At 48.6% G+C, this 23,224-nt stretch overlaps 1 protein-coding gene across 4 annotated transcripts in view; it reads left to right on the top strand.

Moving 5' to 3' along the window:
* Positions 1-23,224, top strand: part of CPSF1 (cleavage and polyadenylation specific factor 1) — a 777,662-nt gene that overhangs the window by 544,730 nt on the left and 209,708 nt on the right. For all 4 annotated transcript variants that reach the window (XM_069621953.1, XM_069621950.1, XM_069621951.1 and 1 more), the window contains exons 27-28: positions 8,853-8,969; positions 17,737-17,827. In XM_069621953.1, the coding sequence (XP_069478054.1) occupies positions 8,853-8,969; positions 17,737-17,827 (208 nt within the window). The remainder of the gene's footprint in view (positions 1-8,852; positions 8,970-17,736; positions 17,828-23,224) is intronic.

The raw sequence follows: 23,224 nt of genomic DNA, 5'->3' as shown, positions 1-23,224 counted from the left end.
GCAAGCTGACCGGCAGGTTGTACCTGATTGGGAGGTTGGTTCCAAGGTATGGTTATCTACTAAATACCTTCCTAGATGGTCTCGCCCATCTAAACTGTCCCCCAGGTTTATCGGTCCCTATCCCATTTCTGCCAAGATCAATCCAGTGGCTTTCCGCCTTAAGCTGCCACATTCTCTTAGGCGGATTCACCCAGTGTTTCACGCATCCCTTTTGAAGAGTGCCGAACAGTCATTAAGGGCTCGTCCTTTTCCCACTCTTTGTCACTCACCTGATGCTCCTGAGTATGAAGTGTCCGGGTTGATGGACTCCAGATACCGCAAAGGGCGCCTTGAATACCTGGTGCATTGGAAAGGTTATTCACATGCTGAAGACTCTTGGGAACCAATTGCGCACATCCACGCTCCTGTCCTTCTCCGGAAGTTTCACCGTTTGCATCCCGGCAAACCGGGTGGCCTGGGCCTTGGCGGGGGGCATACTGTCATGCGCCGCCTCCGCACCTGGCGTCTTTGGCCCCGCTGCCGCTTAGGGACTTCCTGATTCCCGTCACGCTGACGCTACGTTCTCTCTATGCGGTCTAGTCTTCGCCGCCGTAGCGCTATTTAACCACTCCTCTCCCTGAGCACAGCGCGTTGCAACCTTCCACGGTCAGCTGCTTTTCCTCGCTGCCGCGGTCTTGCTACACGCTGTTTACCTTTGGCTCCTCGAGCATTTTTCTCTTACACTTTCCGTCCTAAATACCGGTCCAACTCCGGTCCCAGTTTTTCGTTTCCTCTCTACCTCCATTTCCTTAGTTCCAGCTCTCTGCCTTTACTTTGTCTTCTTTACCTTTTGGCGTTTTACGCTGCATTACATTTCCACCTGGTTCCGGTTGCTGCTTTCTCCCATCATTCATCTGCATCACGTCCAGCGGCCATCAGGATACTTACCGGTCCTAGGGGTTTTTTGCCTACTCTGGCTTTTTTCCCCCTTCCTGTCTCTCCCGGGAGGGGGACACGGTCAGGGCGCATTTACACGCTCTCACTGTGGCTTCCTCTTGTGGAAGACACTCTCAACCTAGAAAAAAGGAAAAGGATTATACGGCGCATCGAGCACTCAGTCCAGCTGAAGAGGATTTCGACTCCACAGGTGAGGAGGTTGAAGAGAGAAAGAAGGGTATTACACCAGTGGTGGAATCGGAAGCTGACACATTGGCTAAATCGGGGTTGGCGCATGCCTCCATCAAGGTACATTCGGCGGCTATCTTCCGCTACACCAGGTTACCGGGAGGATCTTCACTGTGGTCGCACAGTCTAGTCAAAGAGTTCATGAAGGGACTGTTCTGCTCATTCCGGCCGATGAAGGCTCCGGCCACGCCATGTGAACTCAACATGGTGCTGACCAGGCTCATGGGCCCCCATTCGAGCCTAGGCATTCAGCTCAAGTTTCTGTTGTGGAAGACCGCTATACTCGTGGCCATCACCTCTGCAAGAAGAGGTGATATCCAGGCCCTGTTCTGCAAGCAGCCTTACATGACTCCACAAGATGAGGGTAGTGCTACGGACGCACCCCTCCTTCATGTCCAAGGTTCAGTCAGAATTTCATCTCAACAAGCCTTTGGAGTTACCTGTGTTTTTCTGACGCCTTTGTCACCGGCTCAAAGGGCTTTGCACTCGCTGGATGTGGCTCGAGCGCTGTACTTTTATGTTGCCCACACAAAGTTTCCAGAAAACTTCTCAGATTTTTGTGAACTTTGGTTCTGTGAACCATGGGAAGTCCCTGTCCAAGGCTTCCCTGGCCGTCTGAGAACCCATTCTACCAAAGCAATTGCTGCGGCGACTGCGTTCCTGTCTGGTGTGCACCTGCTGGACATTTGCAGGGCTGCTACGTGGAGGTCGATGCACGCCTTCACAAAATTCTACTTCATACACAGGGATTCCAGGGAGGATTCCAGAGTCAGCCAAGCAGTGTTGCGCAACCTATTCACTTGAAGGTGAGCCTGGTGAGGAGATAAGAGATGCTTAATGTTGAGTTATTGAAATGCTTAATGTTGAGCCTTGCCACCTTCCGTGGTTCTGCATGTGTGTACTGCTATGTATTCGTGTATTCATGAGCATGTGAATCCATGCCAGACCCCCCACTGGAGAAGGAACAAGTTACTTACCTATAACTGTTGTTCTCCACCATGGGTCTGGCATGAATTCACATGCAATCCCTCCCGCCTGCCCCTCTGCGGCTCTTCTCTTGGTCCTACTGCCACTTTACATGCTAACAAATCTAAAGATGGCTGCCGGAGGAGGGGCTTAGGTAGTGGGCAGTCATTGGTTGGGGGCAGTAAAAGTAACTTGTTCTAATATATATATTTCTGATGTTTGTTAATCTGCTTAGAGTCACATGCTGTGCATAGGTCCGACAACCTGTGGTCACTGCGGAGTATTGCATTTTGTTTTTCGTAGTCGAAAAGGGACGTCGACAAGGCGTGTCTGAAACACTATCCCTATAGTGACGTGCGTTGTACCCACAATCCCTCACGCGTCGTGGTCCCTCAGATTGTTTTTTTCCGCCCAGCTAATGGTCGCCTTTACGCCGAGCTCCTCGAGAGACATTGCAGATTTCATCTCCTCGACCTTTGGTCGTTTTTCTATATTAATATAGAACATATCGATCCCCCCCCCCCCGACGCTGTTGTGAAGCTGTCTCCGCCGAGCAAGATCTTCGACGGAGGGGACGAGCGGAGGAGATCCTTCGGCGTTGCCGAACACGTGGCCTGGCCTCGCAGGCCATATACAGTAGGGAGAGTGGGGGTCGTGGGACATCTCTGGTTCTTTTCTGAGAATGCCTTTCCTTTTCCCCTTCCTTTCCCTTGGGGTGGTTATCACGATTTATTGCCTCGGCTATGGAGAGGACACCCTTTAGGTTTTGCCCGCTTTGCAAGGGCAAGTTTACTTGGAAGGACAAGCATTCACGGTGTAACCGCTGCTTGCCCCTCGATCACAAAGCGGAAGGTTGCACGGCTTGTCGGCTTCTTAAGCCTAAGACTCTAAAAGACCGTAGGGTCAAGAGGTGGGCGGCCTACGCTATGTCGAAGGCCGACGCTTCACCCACCGTTGCTACCTCCGACAGTGACGAGGAACGTGATACCACGACCTCCGCTACGGAAGTCGAAAACCCCCCTAAAGAGCGCACGCGCGCTTTGTCTGTCCCCGGCCCCGACGGGCTCGGCTCACGCCCTGCTTATGGGGATGAACACCCCGGCGACATTGACGCACACAAGACCACACATAAGCACACAACCCATGGCTCTTCTTCGTCGAAGGCGAAGAGAGCATCAGAGCCCAAGGAGACGCAGGTTCCACTGGCGGCCTCCTCGGACCGTTCGGGTTCGAAGCCCCTCTCGCAGCCGCGACCAGCGACTGGGCTTTCGGCAAATAAGGGCGCCGCCCCCAAATCATCGGCCGGCGCGCATCAGCAGAAAGCGCATGCCGCCGTAGAGCGATCGACACCTAGAACGTCGAAACCACAGCCCTCCGCTGACAAACGAGTCGCTGAGAGCTTGGCGAGGATCGTGTTAGCCGACGCCCACAAGTGTACACCGAAAGACACGTTGAGCGCTACGCAGAGGTCGAAAGACACGCCAAAAAAGCCCGAAGAAAGGCAGGGACTATCTCCTTCAGTCGAGGGGATTCCCAACACACCTGAAGGCTTTTCGGAGGGCGACGGGACACTTTCCTCGATGTTGTGGGAGAGGTCGAGCCGTTTTCAGCTACAAGACACTATTTTTCCCCCGCTAGACCGCTCAGGGGTACCCCATGAAACCATGGAAAGGCTCCATCTCTGCATGGAAAGAATGGAGAGGTTTATGAATACCCAGAACCCTCCCACTCCCAAGAGAATAAGAGAAGGGCCTCAGGAGGACCCCAGGGCCAAAATTCCGAGACTAGTCAATCCCCACCAGGACACAGCCTCAGACTTCCATAGTGTGTATGACCTCACTGGGGAAGAACATTATTTTGAGGAAGAGGATGATTTTATGGACGAGGAAGAGGGACGGAACCAGGACGAAGGTCTGGAAGACAGCCCAGACTTGGTAGGAGAAGACTTCGGAGAAAATCCAGAAGAAGGACCTTCTCACCCCTGGCAATCCCCATCAATATATTCCGACACTGATGTCCTGAACCTAAATCCTCCTGACAATTCACCTATTAGAAACACGTCTCCCATTGACGATCAGCCCACATGTAATGCCCTGTTGCGCAGAGCAGCAGCACATTTCGAACTGGACACTGGGGAGCTCTCCCCTGAATTAGACTTTGTGGAAAGAGTAATTAAGGAGAAACCCCCGGTCAGTCAGACCATTCCCCTCCTCGCTTCGGTGAAGAGAAGAATCATCCCTTCGCTGTCCACACCCGCACTAATCAGAGGGGTCAATCCTAGAATTGAAAAACTTTTCACTCCTTCACCCTCAGACCCGCTGTACATCAGGGGACATTCCATTCCGGATTCCCTCGTAGTAACCAATACAAGAAAGAGGGCAGGGGTACCACTTTCCACCAGTGAGGCACCACCTGACAAGGAGGGCAAGCGGTTATATGCCCTTGCAAAAAGAGTTACATCCTCGGCTGCTTTTTCGGCAAGAATTGCGAACAACAATTCTTTGCTCGCTAGCTATGCGGACGCGCAGTGGGCCAAACTGCGCAAAGACGCCAAAGAAGCGCCGGAACCATTACGTACACGCCTGCTTACAACTATTGGCGAAGGAACCCAGGTCAACCAGAGTATTGTAAAGAACTCTCTGGATGCTGCAGAAACAGCGGGACGTTCCCTGGTTCAGGGAATACTCCTAAAACGCCACGTATGGCTGCGCAACTCAGGGTTCAAACCGGAGACACAGGCGTCTTTAATAAATAAACCTGTTGAAGACTCAAACCTCTTCGGGAAAGCGGTGGATGAGGCTCTGGAGATGGCTAAAAAAAGAGTTCTATACTATCAAAACTCTTGACCAAATCTCTAAGCCCTCTACCAGGCGCAGCTATGGCAACAAACGCTTTTTTCGTGGCCAACGCCAACAACAAAACCAGCAGCAACAGTATCCTGCCACCAATTTCCAGACAAACCCCCGAGGGGACGTCGCATGACACCGGAACATCTTGCCATCCTTCTCCAAGAAGTACAACTACTGCTGGAAAAATGAGCCATAGAGGTCGTACCTCTATCTCAGGTAACGGAAGGTATTTATTCAGTGTACTTCCTTGTACCCAAAAAGGATCTAACCATGCGCCCTGTATTAGATCTGCGCCCAGCGAACAAGTTTATCAAACCCCAAAAGTTTCGTATGGTGACCTTACAAGAAGTGATCCCACTGCTATCACAGGGAGATTACATGACAACATTGGACATGAAAGATGCATACTTTCATATTTTAATGTTGCCAGCGCACAGAAAATACCTCCGGTTCATGATAGAGGGCAAACACTACCAGTTCAGAGTACTACCCTTCGGGATAGCATCAGCACCAAGGGTATTCACGAAGGTGCTGGCAGTGGCAGCGGCCCACCTGCGCAGGTTGTCCATCCCAGTTTACCCTTACCTCGACGACTGGCTCATAACAGGGGATTCTTACGAAACATGCTTCTCCAATACCCAAAAGACTGTAGACCTTTTGTTCCAGTTGGGCTTCACCATCAACGAAAAGAAGTCCAGCCTAGACCCCAGCCAAATCAAACAATTCCTAGGGGCTCTAATTCAAACAAAGGACGGCCTCGTCTTCCCCTCCAAAGAGAGGGTCCAAAACATGCTTTTTCAGATCCCTCAATATGTGACCGGTCGAGAGGTGACGGTACGCAAAGCAATGCGCTTGCTAGGCATGATGGTGTTGTGCATTTATTTGGTACCTCACGCGCGCCTGCGCATGCGACCAATGCAAGAGTGGCTCAACAGCCAGTGGTGTCAGGCCAGCGGACTATGGGACGAACTAGTGGTGGTCTTGCAGGCCTTAGTTCTCTCGCTACGGTGGTGGACAAAGGAAAACCTGGGAAAAGGGAAACCCCTTGCCACACCCGCAGTGGAAGCCACTCTAACCACAGACGCATCCCTCACAGGATGGAGGGCTCACCTATCCCATCAGACTGCTCACGGAGTGTGGACTCCGAACGTAGCATCCAAACACATCAATCTTCTGGAGCTACTAGCGGTGTTCAAGGCGCTAAAAGCCTTCCAGGAACACCTACAAGGCAGGACAGCGATGGTCCTTACAGACAGCACCACAGCCATGTATTACATCAACAAGCAGGGGGGAACCCACTCTCCAGGACTGTCCAAACTGGCCCAAAATATATGGAAGTGGGCTCTCAAACAAAATATGTTCCTACTGTCACAACATGTACCAGGGGAACTCAATCTGCTGGCAGACAAACTCAGCAGAGATTTCCCCCTGCCCCAAGAGTACGAATGGCGACTGCACGAAGACATCGTCTTTGACGTCTTCACGAAATGGGGATTCCCAGAAATAGACCTGTTCGCAACCCTGGAGAACTCACAATGCCAAAGTTACGCCTCCAGGTACCCCCAGAACCAATCCAAGGGGAACGGTCTGTCGATTCAATGGTCAGGGAAATTTGTTTACGCTTTTCCCCCCGACTCCCCTTCTCAACAAGGTGGTGCACAAGATGCACCAGGAACAAGTAACCATGATACTGGTGGCCCCAATGTGGGCCCGACAGCCATGGTTCGCTCACTTGATGGAGATGTCCCTATCTCCCCCAGTGAAACTCCCCTGCCCGTACAACATGCTGTCACAAGACAAGGGCAGGACTCTGCATCCATGCCCCCAGAACATGAACTTAGCAGCCTGGCTCCTGAGATCATAGAATTTGGACATCTACAGCTCCTGCAGAGATGCATGGACATCCTCAGGGAAGCCAGAAAACCTAACACTCGCCACTGCTATTCTAGCAAGTGGAAGAGATTTGTCATCTGGTGCAGAGGAAAGAGCATCAACCCGATTGACTGCTCTCCCACACATATTGTTCTATACCTGACCCATTTATTGGATTCAGGTCTAGTGTTCAATTCCATTAAAGTCCACCTAGCGGCACTTTCTGCATATACCACTTCCCAACTCAAAGTGTTGTGGTGGAAGATCCCCGTTATAAAGGCCTTCATGGAGGGAGTAAAGAGAATACACCCCCCGATAGCTGACCCAGCTCCCGGATGGGACCTTAACGTGGTACTTACCAGACTCATGGGCTCACCATTTGAACCCATGCACAAAGCATCTCTTAAAGACCTCACTCTTAAGACTGCTTTTCTAATAGCTATCACCTCCATCAGGAGAGTAAGTGAACTACAGGCTCTTTCTGTTCTAGACCCCTTTGTTACAGTTCACAGAGATAAGGTGGTTCTACGCACTCACCCAAGGTTTGCTCCGAAATTCATCTCAAAATTCCACGTAAACCAGTCTATAGAACTACCAGCGTTCTTTCAAAATCCTTCCAACTTGGGAGAAAGGACTCTGCACACACTAGATGTCCGCAGAGCGGTCATGTTCTACATGGAAAGAACCAGACCACTGAGGAAGACTAATCAGTTCTTCGTCTCGGTGGCAGCAGGAAGAGAAGTGAATGCAGTTTCAAAGTCAACTATTTCTAGATGGATTGTTCAATGCATCACTCTCTGCTATACTCTTGCTAAGAGAGAACTGCCCTTTAGGCCAAGAGCACATTCTACTCGAGGCACGGGGGCGTCCATAGCATTCATTGCAAATGTTCCCCTTGAGTCCATCTGCAAAGCGGCTACCTGGAGTTCTGTGCACACCTTTACAAAACACTACTGTCTAGATGCACACTCTAGATCTGACTCCCAGGTGGGACAGGCAGTATTAAGACATCTTTTCTCTACTGTTCCTTCTCATAACCCACCGCCAACTCCGGGTACTGCTCGCTAGTCTATGGACAGCATGTGATTCTAAGCAGATTAACAAACATCAGAAGACAATGCATTACTTACCGTAAAAGCATTTCTGATGGTTGTATCTGCTTAGATTCACATGCGCCCACCCTTCCTCCCCGCTCGGATGGAAGGAACATAGACTTCCTTATATATCTCTCTCTTTTCTGTACTCACTCACGTCTAGAAGGCTCCCTCAGGGCAGAAAAATACAAACAGAGGGACCTCGACGCGTGAGGGATTGTGGGTACAACGCACGTCACTATAGGGATAGTGTTTCAGACACGCCTTGTCGACGTCCCTTTTCGACTACGAAAAACAAAATGCAATACTCCGCAGTGACCACTGGATGTCGGACCTATGCACAGCATGTGAATCTAAGCAGATACAACCATCAGAAATGCTTTTACGGTAAGTAATGCATTGTCATATATATATATCCCCCGAGAACAGAAAATACAAAGGGCTCCCAGCAACACTGTGCAGAACGTGCTGTGTGTTGCAAAATTCAGCCAGATGCAATAACACTTGGATATAAACATAACTCCAAGGAAAAGGTATGAAAAGAAATACCAAGTATCCAAAAAGGATGAGTGAGTGTGGAAAAAGGTTCCCAATCAGGTGAACACACCAAAAATACAGTAGTCCAGCAAAAGGTGCTGGGGGTCTCTCGTGTGGAGGGGATTGTGCATAGAAATGAAAATCTACCCTAACGTGTCCTATTGCAGCATGCATGAGCCCGCATCCTTTTTAAGTGTATTGCTGCTCTGCATCAAGCTCCCGTCCAGTCTCTTCCCAGGGAGCCCTCCAGTCTCTAGAATAAATATTTATGAAGGTTATATTCCTGCCTACAATAGGTGGGATTTGCCCTCATTAATAGTTGCGTTAAACTATGCCATGCTAACTGATGCTGTATTCTTTCTCTTTTCAGGGTGAACTTCGGATTAGTGTGCTTCCTGCATACCTGTCGTATGATGCACCTTGGCCTGTACGGAAGATCCCGCTGCGCTGTACCGTGCACTATGTGTGCTATCATGTGGAGTCCAAGGTGAGGGTGACGATGTACTGTGTATGTCAAGGTGAATGCGGCTCTTGGTCTGTGCACCCCATCCATTGACATTTTACTGTATATGCACAAGGGATTTATTTAGGCTAGAGCCATTCTGGACCTTGTCTTGCACGGTTCGACAATTGTTTTTAACCAAGTGTCCTTCCAGTGCTGATTTATCCATAAGCCTACTCAAGACATGTGTTGACAATAGCTCACTGGAAGTCCCTTTCGTAACATGTTTTGCATTTGTAGTTTGTTATAGAATCTGCTCAAGGGGTTCTTTTAACCGCATCGAAGGAGCTACACATTCTGGTCAGTGCCTGATTACCTTGTGGCCATTTCCACGACTTTGCTTCCTGCACCCAGGCCCAGACACCTTCCTCCCCACTCCTAGCCCACCTTCCTGCAGACCCCATTGACCCGTGCAGAGATTGCGCGACCAGGAACACTCCTTCTGAGACTTCTCCAGGGCAGGTGTTAGGAACAATTCTCAGAGATGTGCTAATTCCCTCTACCTTGGAGACCCCCAACAACTTTGCTGGATTTTGAGGACTTTTTTAACCTGGAGAGAGTGAAACCCTTTTCCCCAACTCTCATGTATTGTAATGTGATTTTGAACACTGTTTCTTTTGGTTGTGGAGTCTCAAAAACTCCATAGGCATCATCGTTTTACAATGCGTCACACAGCACCTTCAGTGCAGTGACACAGGGAAGTCTTTCAGATTTCCCAAGGTTTAAATACCTTCTCTGGGATAAACTGTTTCCCAGTGCAGTCAAGTGAAATTGACTTTACTTTCACTTGTAACTATCTTACAATAGGGTGCTGGAGGGTTACCCAGTATCCCCTTTCCATAGCTTCTCATGTAACCTTTTTATGTTACCCTTTCCTCATTAATAGGCTGGTGGCAGTGGTTTACGTTTTACTACCATTATGGGATTTTACCCTGGGTCCTTCTTGAGATTTACTCTGCGCGCCAAACCAGGTTTGGTCCCTTTGTTCATTTTGCCTTTGGCGGGATTCATGAGTGAAGCCCGCCTCTGGCTCCAGGGTGCCTAGCGGGGGGCAGGAAACAAGGGAGGTGCCTGAAACTCCCTGTGCTTAGTCTCCTAGGAGACAGTAATGCACTCTAAGGTGATTGGCCGACTGGCTGTCGGGCAAGCACACCGTGCTGGGTGACTGACAGCTAGGCTGGAATGAACGGGAGCAAGCTGCATAAAAGGAGAGGCTTTTTGGCTTGGAAGGCAGTCGACCACTGGACGAAGCAATCCGAACAAGAATTTGGAGAGGACGCCTGCTGCAACTCCTGGTACGTTGGTTTGCCCGGTGAAGCCCTGCTGCTGTGCTGAAACTCCAGTTTCGTATCGACAGAGAAGCTCCTGCAAGGACTACTTCTCCCTTTGAGTTGGTGGGACCAATCCACTCCAAAGCAAGCCACCTGGGCATCGTCTCAGAGCTGGTTGAAATTACACTGCAGTTGCTGCTGGCACCAAATAGCCAGGGAGAGGAATACCAGTTTCTGAAGAGCTGCACAGGAACAGAAGCCATCTGCTGCACTTTACTTCAACCTAAAGGTACTGTACAGTCTAAGAGAACTTGTCCCTTGGTGTGTAAACTCGCTTGTTCTCAGTGGAGACTTGTTTTGGTTGCATCTGTAGAGTTGCTATCAGCTTCTTTACCCCACAAGCCTAATCAGCTTGTGGCCCTACTTTGATTTCTTCATATTCTACAAAGACTTCGAAAACATTGTGCAAGACTTTTACTTAACTGCAAAAAGTGCTTCAGTTCACCTTGAGTCTTGTTAACTTAACATTGGCTGGCCTGGATCCCTGAATGACTAATTTCCCTCTGCTCGTGTGTTATGCATTCCTTCCAGGAAGATGTTAACTGACTTGGCATTGGGGGGGTTATTTTGAAAGTACTTACCTGCTTGAGAATAATTGTGAGAATACTTATCTTATTCTGAAACCTCTTTTCTTTGACACCCCTCAAGACTATTCTAAATGCAACAGTGATATATTAATGGCCCCAGATCCCTAGCTATTGAAGTCACGTGAGGGTGTAGGTATTGCCTGTGTGTCATCCCAAATGGGTATTTGATGATTTCGAAACCTAAGAGTGTGTGTTGCTTTATATTGCCCCCTTCTGAAGAAGGCTTACTCTAACTGACTTTAAAATAAATTAATAATTGTTTAATCAAGAAACCTTGTGTGTAAGTGTTAATTTGAATACGTGTCACTGTGAATCTCTGTGTAACTCCCCTACAGCTCACATTGGCCCCTCTTCAGATAAGCCTGGCTGCTGAACACGCTACCAACCTGTGCAGTACAGACTTATACCAAAGGTTGAGCTCCAAATGCCAGGAGGTCAGGGTTGTTGTAGTGGACCCATAGTGTACTGCATAAAATCTTGCCAAACACCTGTGAAGGCCCAGGTGATCCAGGCTAAATCGTCCTCAATATAGAGTTTGGTGGCGGCTGCCCTTTCCGGCCCAGGGTGCCTCAAAGACGGCCACAGTGGCCCTTCCTCCCAAGTGGGAGGCTTCAGCCAAACCAGTGGAAAAGACCCCGGAAAAGAGAATGCTGGCCCTGAGACTGACCCCTCAGGACTCCAAAAGGAGAGGGTTTGGGGGGGGGGGGGGGGCTGAAGGAGCTCCAGGGCATGGATATTTCTTTTTCCGACAAAGGGGACATGGACGATCCCGGAAGACGTTGGGGATGCCGATCAGAACGTCAAGGAATTGGTCGGCCCCAGAGGTGACGACGACTCAGATTGCAGGGACTACATAGGTGCTGGGCCCAGCGAGCCTGCTACTCCAGCAGCCCTGCATGCATTTTTCTCAGGACATTCTTTCGACTCTACACAAGCTTGTGTCAGAGATACAGAAGAGGATGTCGACGGCATCAGGGCCACCACCACCGAAGAAAAGTAAGGAGCCCCCGAGGCTGCCCACCAGCCGCGACACGTGAGTCCCCCTAGGGATACAGGGACACCAACATTATTTCTCTGCCTCCAAGTGCTTCTCCCTCGGACGAAGTGGGCTCCTTTACAATCCAAGGCCGCCCGGCATCGGAACTCTTTCAGCTCGCGCCGGAGCAGACGAAGGAGGGCTTCCTTTATCAGCTCCCGGAGGTGAAGAGGAAGACCACCCTGTCGCTGTCCCACTTGAACAACATCTGGGATGGGGGCCTGCTGCTGCTGCAAAACCCTGCATCAGCACTGGCGAAAAGAGACCGCCTGGAGAAGAAATACTGGGTGCCTGAGTCTGCCCCCAAGGGTCTGCGGTCACAGCCATCACTGGACTCTGGTCTCGGTGGCTGCGTGGACTCATTCCCCCGGACAGCGAAGGGAAGAAGTTGGACGCCGTGGGTAAAAAGGTCATCTACTCGGCTGCGACGACGGTCAAGGTGGCACACACTATGGCTATTGTTGGGGAGAATTCTCAGAAATGTGCTAATTCCCTTCTACCTTCAAGACCCCAAGCTCTTTTTGCTGGACTTTAGGATTATTAATTTCTAATCTGGAGCGTGACCTTTTTCCCCACTCTCTCATGCATTTTTCAGTGATTTGGACTCTGTTTCTTTTGACTTTGGAGTCTGATAAACTCCATAGGCATCATCTTTACAATGTGACACACAGCACCCTCAGTGCAGTGACACAGGGAATTCTCTTAGATTTCCCAAAGGTTTAAATACCTTCTCTTCGTGAAACTACGTTTTCAAAGAACAGTGAAATGAAATTGATTTTACTTAAATTTTATAACTTTTCTAGAGCCCGCACACACTATCTTACAGTATAGTGCTGGAGAGGTTACTTAGTATCCCCTTTGTCTAGTTTCTCATATAGAATTTTTATGTTACCCTTTCTACAATTAATAGCTGGTGGCAGTGGTTTGCTTTTAACTACCATTGTGTGCTTTCACAGCGGGCTGCCATTGAAGCTGCAGTAAGACACCCAGGGGTGCCCATTTTGTCAAAATGGCCCCGTGTTGAGCAAGATTGTATGCAGTACCCTTTGGGTGCACTACAACTCTGACCTGGCAGTAGGAACCCAACCTTTGGTATAAGCTTGTACTACACAGTTTTGGTAGCGTGTTGAGCAGCCAGGCTTCTCAAGAGGGGAAATGTGATCTGTAGTGGAGTTGCACAAAGATTCACAGTAACATGTATTCAAATAAACTTACACTCAAGATTTCTTGCATAAACAATTAATGATCTATCAGTCAGTTAGAATAAGCCTTCTTCAGAAGGGGGCAATAGAATAGTAACACGCAAATATATTTCAATACTGTACACTCTGAGTTGCTGGATGAGACGAGACCCTTTTGGGATGGCCCACAGACACAACCTACTCCCACAGGTGACCTCAGTAACAAGGGTGCTGGGGACATTAATATCTTACTGTTGGCATTCAGAATACTCCTTAAAATTTGGTAAAAGGCAAAGGGAGTTCATTAGAAGTCATTCAATAGGCTAAGCCAAAGTCAATGGATAGGATAAAGCACTTCTGGTAAGTGATGGAAACGTCTTTGCACAAGTTCATAGGAGTCTTGTAGGGCCACAAGCTAATTGGACTTGTGAGTTGTGGAAGTTACAAGCGCTTCTAAAGTAAGAGGTGAGTTCTCTTGGACTTGTTTTACAGTACCTTAGTAAAGAAGAGTTCTGTTTTGTTTGAGTGACAGCTAGGCTGAGTGAATGGGGGTTTGCTGCATAAAAGCAGGGCTTTGGGGACTGGAACTTCAGAAGTCGCCACAGGACCTAAGAATCCGACGAGGGAGAAGCTGAGCCGACCTGCCACGACACCACCACCGGTGGAGCCCTGCTGGACTGCCTCACCACTTTTCCCAACGACAGAGATTTCCCGCCGGAGAGTCTTCTTCCTTTGACTGGTGGGGATAACGAGTTTCACCGTCTTTTTGTTTTCCCGACTTACCTCGTGGCTGCCTTGCCCATGCCAAGCACCCCGGCAACCGGGATACCACGTTTTACCACGACCGCGAAACCAAGGTACCACCTTTAACCGGAAAACTCTGCGGCTGGTTTCTTCCCTGGTAGTGCAACGACCTTCATCTTTCCTCCAAGTCGAGATCTTCTCTTCCCCTGGACGACGCTGCAACTTGCAACCAGTACCAGGAACAACTGCCACCGCTGGAGGATCCTTCCCACTTAAGATACTGTGTCCTGCCTGGCTTCCCTTGCTACCGACTGTACGGGGTAGATTTAGCCCCCGGCTTTCGAACCTGGGCTAGCCTGGGACACCTTGGCTAAACTTTTCTAAGCCTCTCTAAACTCTTCTTGAACCCTCTGCAAGACTTTCTAAGCCTAGTGTAACTGTGTGATCTTGGGCACATTTGTGTTCTGCTCCCTCTAAGAGTGGGCCCAGCCTTTGGACTTTGGCTCACCAGTGACTTTTTGCTCTCTGCCTTGCTAACAATGTTCCTGGATCATAGATTGGTGTACCTCTTCATCTTCTGTCTTTTTCCCTCCCTTTCTCACAAACTTATTAGAGTGCAATCTATTTAAGCACTCGGCTCTGTATGAAAATAAGTGGTGTTTTACTGTGATTTATCTAATAAGGAAAAAGGGGTGTATATATCATAATAGTAACTGTGTTTAGAATATTTTACAATAAGAGTGCTGGAGTGTTTCAACTGTGTTTTTTTAAATAAATAATTATATACTTTGATACCAAAGCTCTGGTCAGTGTTTGCTTGTATTATTGTATCTGAGTGCCTATTGAGTACACTTTGCATACTGCCTAACTCTTCTTGAGGGAAGTCTGACTGCTCAGCCACAGCTACCAGATAAATCTGGGTGGTACAGACGGCTACCAAGTGGGTTTACTGCCAACACCTGTAGTCTTAAATCTTTTGCAGTGTTCCCTAAGGGAACTGCACAGGCTTCTGCCTAACAGCCTGCCACCAGTGTTAGGCAAAGTTTGAATGCAGTACCCTCTGGGAACACTACAAACAACTATGACTACAGGTGCAAGCAAAACCAACCTTTGGGAGAAGTCTGTACTACACAGTTTTGGTAGCGGGGCTGAGCAGCCAGGCTTATCTCAAGAGGGGAAATGTGAGCACTAATGATGTTCCACAGAGGTCTACAGTCACAAGTGTTCAAATAGACTCTTACACTCAAGATTTCTTGATGAAACACTTATTTATCATTTATAAAAAATTCACTTGAAGGAGGCACTATATATAATCGCACATAAATATACTTCAGTACTGTACACTCGAAGTTTCTGAATCGGATAAGACCCTATTGCAATGGTCCACAAACACAAACTACAATCACAGGTAACTTTTAGTAATAAGGGTGCAGGGTACACGAATATCTTACATGTTTTTCAAGATGGCGTCTGAGACCCCTTTTGTTTAAACAGATCCCGGTCTTCTTTTTTAGCCATTTCTTTTTGGAAAGGTCCTTCTAGAGTTTGTCTCTGCACGCCAAACCAGGTTTGGTCCCTTTATCGCCTTTGGCGGGCTTCAGGACTGACCGCCTCTGGCGCCCGAGTGTCTGGGGTTGGCAGAAAGTGAGGGAGGTGCCAGAAACTCCCTGTGCTTAGTCTCCTAGGAGACCCAAATGCACTCTTGCGTGATTGGCCGGCTGACTGTCTGGCAAGGACAGCCACCCTGCTGGGTGAGTGGCAGCCAGGCTGGAATGAATGGGAGAGAACTGTTTGAAAGGCCAGTCTCTTGGACTGGAAATTGGAGTTGACCACTGGAACGAAAGAACCGAAGATGAGCTGGAAGCTGACGGCTGCTACAACTCCTGGACCATTTGTTTGCCCGGTGAAGCCCTGCGGCAGGCCTGAATTACCAAGTTCATCTCGACAGAGAAGCCCCTTCAAGGACAACTTCTTTCTTTTGAGTTGGTGGGGCCAATCAACTCTTAAGCCACCTGGATACCATTCTCGAAGCTAGTTAGAATTAACCAGGGGAAAAGACACCAGCTTGTGTGCTTGAATTACAGCTGTTTCCGGTCAAATCGTCGACGGGACAAATGGTCGACAGGACAATTGGTCGACACAATTTGGTCGACAGGTCAACAAAATGCAATACTCCGCAGTGACCACTGGATGTCGGACCTATGCACAGCATGTGAATCTGAGCAGATACAACCATCAGAAATGCTTTTACGGTAAGTAATGCATTGTCATATATATTTTAGGTTTTCGTTTAGGGAAAAAAGGGGTTTTTAGCGAAAAAAAGGGGGTTGGCCCGGGGAACCCCCCCCAAAAAAAAAAATTCAACCATTTGTCCTGTCGACCATTTATTTTCGACCAAATGACCTACAACCAATTACAGCTACTGGAACTGAAGTGACTCCCATTTTGTCCGTGTTTTCCAACGTCTTCAGCTGCATCTCTTGCTTCATACTAAGGTACTGTGCCAACCCGATTGAGAGAATGCTTCTCTCGAGGTGAAAGTTTGTGGAACTTTCCCAATTTACAGGCCTAATCTGCTTGTGACCCAACATATTCTTTTTTGTACAAACTACTTTTTAGAACTTTGGCAAAGACTTTACCGTTTACTTCAAGAACTGCTCTTTCATATCCAAGACACTAGTCCATTGACTTTGACATTTGCCTATTGAACTAAATCGAGTCCTCTAGTGAACTATAACTATTTGCACTGCCTAAAAGTATTTGTGATCTATTCTATTAACTTGTGCCTTTACCTTCCCATTCAAAGTGACTGAAATGCCCTTTGGCTCCTATTTCAGGGGAGCTTAAATTGTTCAGAAGATTATTGGTTTTGTGTTGAAGTATATTTGTGTATAATGTTGCCTCTTTCTAGTGAATGTTTTTTAAATGATTGTGTAATAAATGGATGTGTTTTACAAAGAAAACTTGATTGCAAGTGTCTACTTGAACCACTGTGATTGTAATGCCTATGTAACTTCTTGTACTGCTCGCATTCCCTCTTGAGATAAGACTGGCTGCTCAGCTCGCTACCACAAAACTGCATAGTACAGACTTCTACCAAAGGTCGGTTTTTGCCTACACCTGTAGTCCTAATTGTATGTGGTGGTCCCAGAGGGTACTGCATACAATTCTGCCTAACGGGAAGGAACAAGAAACGATAAACACTAAAATGGGGAAAAAAGAAGACGGAGTGCCATTTTGGTAAAATGAGCACCCTTGGGTTTTTCCTGTAGCTGTGAAAACAGCCTGAAGGTAAGCTTGTCCCTGTAACAGAATTGTTAGTTTTAGGTTGAAAGGAGATACATTGAATCTCCCCAGCACTCCACATAAGGTGAGGATGTGCTGGCTTCACAGAATAAAAATGTAAAAGGGATCCAAAGATCCTTTCTACCCTTGGGAACTGTAGTTCTCTCAAGGTTATCAAAGGAAAATTAAAAGGGGAGCCCCTAGGACAACCCAGCAACAACATGCACTTGTTGACAATAAGTTGTTAGAGGATAACTTTAAAAAGACACTATGGAGAGTCAAAAAAATGACACCCACAAAAAGAGTAAAATATTCTGTGAGTGTGGAAAGTTTCCCACTCACTGAGGTATTAAGGAGAAATATCCCACTAATAAAGCAAAAAGTTCTGGGGTTGACCCAGGTCAGGAAGATTTACCAGTTCTGTGAAAATCTTACCCAACAGGTGCCCCTGTGCTACAGTGTATAAGATGCAGTGTTTTAACATGGACATGAATGGGGGCCATTAATTCTGTAGTGTATGTAATCCTTGAGTAAGAACATTGTCATTCTTTGGTATATTTACAAAAAGCGTGTATTTGTCTCTCACAGGTGTATGCTGTAGCCACAAGTCTCAATGATTTTTGTGCTCGGATTCCCAGGATGACCGGAGAAGAGAAGGAATTTGAGACCATTGAGCGTGGTGAGTTGTATTTGGACACGTTACTGTGACGTACATGGGTTTCAATGCTGTTGGTAAAGATTTTTCTTTTTGCTGCTACCTCTTGCCCCCATATAGACCTCAGTGGCATACCCTACTTATGGTGTTGAGCCGTTCCTGACTTTTGGTGCCAGGTGAACCTTTTGCCCCACTTAATGTGCTAAGCTCATTTGTATTGGAAGCACGGCTATGGCGATCAGTGTAGGGGAACACTGTTAACCATACAGCGCACTGATGCCCCTTGTGTGGTCTGCTGGAGCTCTGGCAGACCTGTAATGCAAGGGGGTGGTTAGTAGGAGTGGGAAAAGAGGTTATGTGCTGTTGGTAGCTTCAGTTCTGAAACGCTGTTCACTGAACATAAATGTGATTTTCGGTTGTTGTCTGCTATGTGCTGTTGTACAGGATTATAGATTGTGTGGTTTCTTTTTGTTAAGCAAGATTGTATGCAGTACCCTTTGGGTGCACTACAATAACCTTGACCTCCTGGCAATCGGGGCCCAACCTTTAGTATAAGTCTGCTCAGCCACACGACCAGCCTGTGTAGTTCAGACAGGCTTATCTGAAGATGGGTCAATGTGAGCAGTAATGTTGTGACAGAGTTTCACAGTAGCAGTTATTCAAATAAACACTTACACTCAAGGTTTCTTGATAAAAACAATTATTAATTTATTTTAGTCAGTTGTATAAGCCTTCTTCATAAGGGAGCAATACATACACTTCAAAACGTACTCTTAGTTTCTCTAAATTAGATGATACCTGTTAGGCAAGATTGTATGCAGTTTTTTCTTTTGAGTGCACTACAACAAACCTGACCTCCTGGCAATGGGAACCCAACCTTTGGTATAAGTCTGTACTACACAGGTTGGTAGTGTGGTCCGGTAGCCAGGTTTATCTCAAGAGGGGTCAATGTGAGCTGTAGGGGAGTTGCACAGAGATTCACAGTGGCAAGTATTCAAATAAACTCTTAACACACAAGGTTTATTGATCAAACAATTATTAATTTAACAGTCAGTTTGAATAAGCCTTCTTCAGAAGGGAGCAATATAAAACAATTTAAGAATACACTTTAAAAAAAATACACACTTGGTCTCCTAAATCAGCAAATACTCATTTGGGATGGCTCACAGAAACTACCTACTTTAAAGACCGGTAGGGGGTGTCTGCACTTCCGCTCTCTAGATGCTGGCTGGTTCTTAAGTACAGTGTAGTCCCCGAACCCCCACAAAGGAATGTCCACACACTGTATTACTGAAAACAGTCTTTATATAATTAATATTCAAAGGTATGTACACAATCACAATAACGCACTTCGTACTTGGAAGTCAATAATGATAAATATATACACGTCTAGAGTGGTACCACCAATGTTATCAAATCTCATTAAAGTGCATCAACTGTACGGTTAAAATGTCACACAGATCAATAACGAGTAAACCAGCAATAGAGATAGGCAGGAACGTAAGATGGCTGAAACAATATGCAGAATGCTGGCCCCGTTACCTAGACACAGTTCTGTGTGGAGATCCCCCCCCCCCCCACCTGGGCAACCTGTAAATAAAGATATATAGCACAAGCCCAGTCCATATATTGTCCGATAGTCTTACTTCTTCCTATTAAGGTTTTACCCCCCCAATGTACCTGGTGGAGTAGAGTTCTCCGACGATGCGTCGACCAATCCTTCTTGAGTGCCTCCCTTTCAAGCCGGAGCCACTGATCGTCGAGAGGTGTCGGCGAACTTGGCGTTCGGTGTCGGGGAATCGACGGCCCTTCTTGAGTGCCTTCCCTTTAAGGCAGGAGTCACGGGTCGTCGAATGTCCGACGGTGAACAGGGTGAACTATGGCAGGGAAGTGGCCGCTTCGTTCCTAGCGGTGCTCGTCCTGCAAGAGCATTGACGTCCTGCAAGGAAGAGGCGTGCGGGGCACCTCGGTGACAATAGTTCTGGACTGCAAAGAGATGACGAAGAACTGTGGCCCAGCAAGGGCGTCGAGTCGTCTGCGTCTCTGCGGACTGTAGGTGGCTGGAAACCCACCGGTGGATGCTCCTCGGCGCATCGATGGTCAGGCCTGCTCCAGCAGGAGACAAGCGGATGACGATGCAGACGAGAGCGTCCGATCAATGAAGTTCTTAGGCAAACGGGAGCACGGCGGCTCCGGTCGGCGACGGCGGTCGTCGACAGTGGCGGACAACAGTCCGAGTGCTTCTCCTTGGAGTTCCGCAGCAGTCCCCATATCGGGTCGGCAGCCTGTCGTAGGTCTGTCTACCAGGGAGCGTTGGCAAAGATCAGCTGTGCACGATGGTCCCTCGTAGCTCGGGAAGAGGGCGCCTTACCAGGTCCTCTCTGGGTCAGTCCTTGGAGGCACAGCAGCTTTCAGATTGTGAAGGAGAGCAACAGCAATTCTTCTGGTCCAGCAGGGCTTCAAGCGTCAGTTAATCCAGTTACTCGTCATAGTGGACTTCAGCTTCTGAACACGATTCCTAGCAGTGAGAGGTCCCCAGATATACTGTTGATCTCCCATTCATTCCGCTGGGTCACACTCAAGCATCCAATCACGACTACGGGCATTCATGCAGGCAGGCAGCCAATCGGGCACACAAGGTATTCAGGCCATTCACTTCTCTCCAGACACTCACAAGAAGTTGTGTATTGGGACAAGTACCGAGCCATTTAACACTCCAAGCTGCATTCATGCCGGTTTCGGGCAGGGTTGTCTCAGTCATTGTGTCAACCACCAGATACTAGACACCCACAACACAGAATGCATATTCTTCACACACTCTATTCACCCAGGTCCCACCCTCATTCACCCACAGCATACATCACCGGGAAGGCTCCAGCTAGTCTGGCCGGGCCTTCACAACAACACCATACATGGCACTTCCATCCAACAGCCAGTCAGGGGGAAGAGACAGAGTCAGGGCTTCCCAGGACTTTGGGAAAACAAGATAATGGGTACTAGAAAGCAAGAGGCCACCGGGGCCATCTTGTTTTCCATCAGAAATCAACTGATCCCAATGGCAGGGCCGCGGTATCCCCAAAATGGAGGATACGCCGTGCACCTGTCAAATTCAGCATGGAGCTGCCACCAGCCCATACCCTGCTCTTTGAGCCACCCACAGGTGCCCAAAAACATACACTAGGGGCACAGGGTTGTACCCCCACCCATGGGTGCCATAGGGGTATCCCACGGGTCCGTTCACCAAACCAAAAGAAAGAGAGCTGCACCGCCAGGAGTCCCACATGAACTCCTGCACGGAAAACACGACAGAACACACAATGAAAAGCAGTAAAGGACAAGGATACGGAGGCCCTGTCCCTCCGATGCATTTCCAGCATCACCCCTACACCCTGAGATGACTTCAATAGCTAGGGTGCTGGGGACATTAATATCTTATTGTTGCATTTAGAATATACTTGAGGGGAGTGCTAAAGAAAAGAAGTTTTTGAATAAGACAAGTGTTCACACATTTATTCTCAACCAAGTAACTACTTAAAAAAAAAAAAAAAAAAAAAATGCAAAGTCAGTTAACTCCTTTTCTGGAAGGAAGACAAAACACATAAGCAGAAGAGAGCAGTCATTCAGGGAGCCAGGCCAGCCAATGGCAAGTTAGCAAAGGTCAAGGTGAGCTGAAGCACTTCTTGCAGGTACGTAAATGTCTTGCATAATGTTTTAGATATCTTTGTAGAAAAAATAGAATCAAAACGTAGGGTCAGGGGGGGCGTGGCTAGCTGCGGGATGAGAAAGATGTATGTCTCCTCGGCTCCCGCTGCAAATATCCTGATAAAATAGCCTGAAATTTGACGACATAAGAGCTGATAACAACCCCGTAGGGTGTCGGATACCCTTGGGCACAAACGAGGCGCAGAGTAAACCGCAGCCGATTCCAAGAAATACTACCACGAGAAGTTTCGAGGCGATCAACATCCAGCTTCCAAAATGGCCGCCAGCGCGCACGGACGAACGCCCTGAAGTGAGTCCGTGCGGCATCGGAATCCAGCCTGTTACTGTTCCGCAGTCGACATCGGAGGAAGAGAGTGGTCCCGGCGGGGCGGTGTCCCTCCCAACAGCTGGACTATAGCGGACCAGTGCGGAAGTGAGAGCGGAGCGCGTATCCACCCGCGTGGGACTCCGCGACCCCCGCCGACAGCACTGCTTCTCGAGAACGAGGGGCACCCTTCCCGTGCGACCCAGCGTGTGAGGAAAACCTGTGAGCCACGGACGGGTAGAGGTGCCGGAGCGGCTGGGCGGCGTGGGCGAGTGTCACCCCCCGCCACCTCCACCGAGCTCTGCTCCAGGAGGTGACTGCGTGCAAGACAGGCCAAGCACGTAGCCCCATATGCAGCTAGTGATATCGGAACCATGGGGAAAGACAAGGCAAGGAAACCTCCCACACAAAGCAGGATGGATCAGAATACCATCCAACCGCCCCTGGCGGCAGACCCCCATCCGCAATCACGGACCAGGGAATTTCATGGAAGGACATTATGGCCGTGATAGCCGATTCCTGCACATCAATGGAGCAGAAAATGGACGGGATAAGCATGATTGTATCCCTCCTCCGACACGAAAAAAAAAAGCTAACAGCACTCACCGGGGAAGCGGAACATCGCATATCCAACACAGAGGATAGAATGCATAATATGCAACAGCAGCTCCAAAACGTAACCACCAAACTGAAGGTACTGGAGGACAGAATTGAAGATGGAGAGGGCAGATCAAGGCGTAACAACGTGCGTATACTCGGTATACCTGAGAAGGCCGAAGGCCCCTTCATGGAGCTTTTTATAGAAAAATGGCTGACTGATCTGTATGAGCCAGACGCCTTCTCCAAGTTCTTCTCCATTGAGAGGGCACACAGAGTGCCCACGGGCAGACCTCCACCCGGTGCACCTCCACGCACGATAATTGCAAAATTCTTAAATTACAGGGATCGCGATGCCCTGCTGCAACATGTGTGCGCAAAAGGCGCTGTCGCATTCAACGGTTCCAAAATTACCTTTTTTTCCCCGACTACACCAGGGAAGTGCAAAAGGCGACACATTCCTTCGACCACCTCAAAAAACAACTGTAAACAATGGGGGCGAAGTATGGCCTGCTCTTCCCTGCGCAACTCAATATTTACCATAAAGGGACAACAGTCCACTTCAATGATTCCAAGGAGGCTTGGCGCTGGGCTGAACAAAACATAGACGGAGACTGGTCGACCACCCCCCACCCCCCCGCGACAACAGGGGAAGGAACTGTTTTACTCTGTCTACACGCACATTCGCAACAGTAGGCTACACACACTTACCTGATGCAGTCGTGTTATGCCCCAAGACCACGACGCAAGGAGAGCCCCCTCCACGGGTAATATTCGTGGTGGTTCCCCCCTAGACA

The sequence above is a fragment of the Ambystoma mexicanum genome, chromosome 5q, assembly GCF_040938575.1.
Source record: "Ambystoma mexicanum isolate Mex_15411 chromosome 5q, UKY_AmexF1_1, whole genome shotgun sequence".
NCBI classification, from domain to species: Eukaryota; Metazoa; Chordata; class Amphibia; order Caudata; family Ambystomatidae; genus Ambystoma; species Ambystoma mexicanum.
The sequence above is the reverse complement of the archived record's forward strand: the minus strand, read 5'-3'. Positions and strand labels throughout refer to the sequence as shown.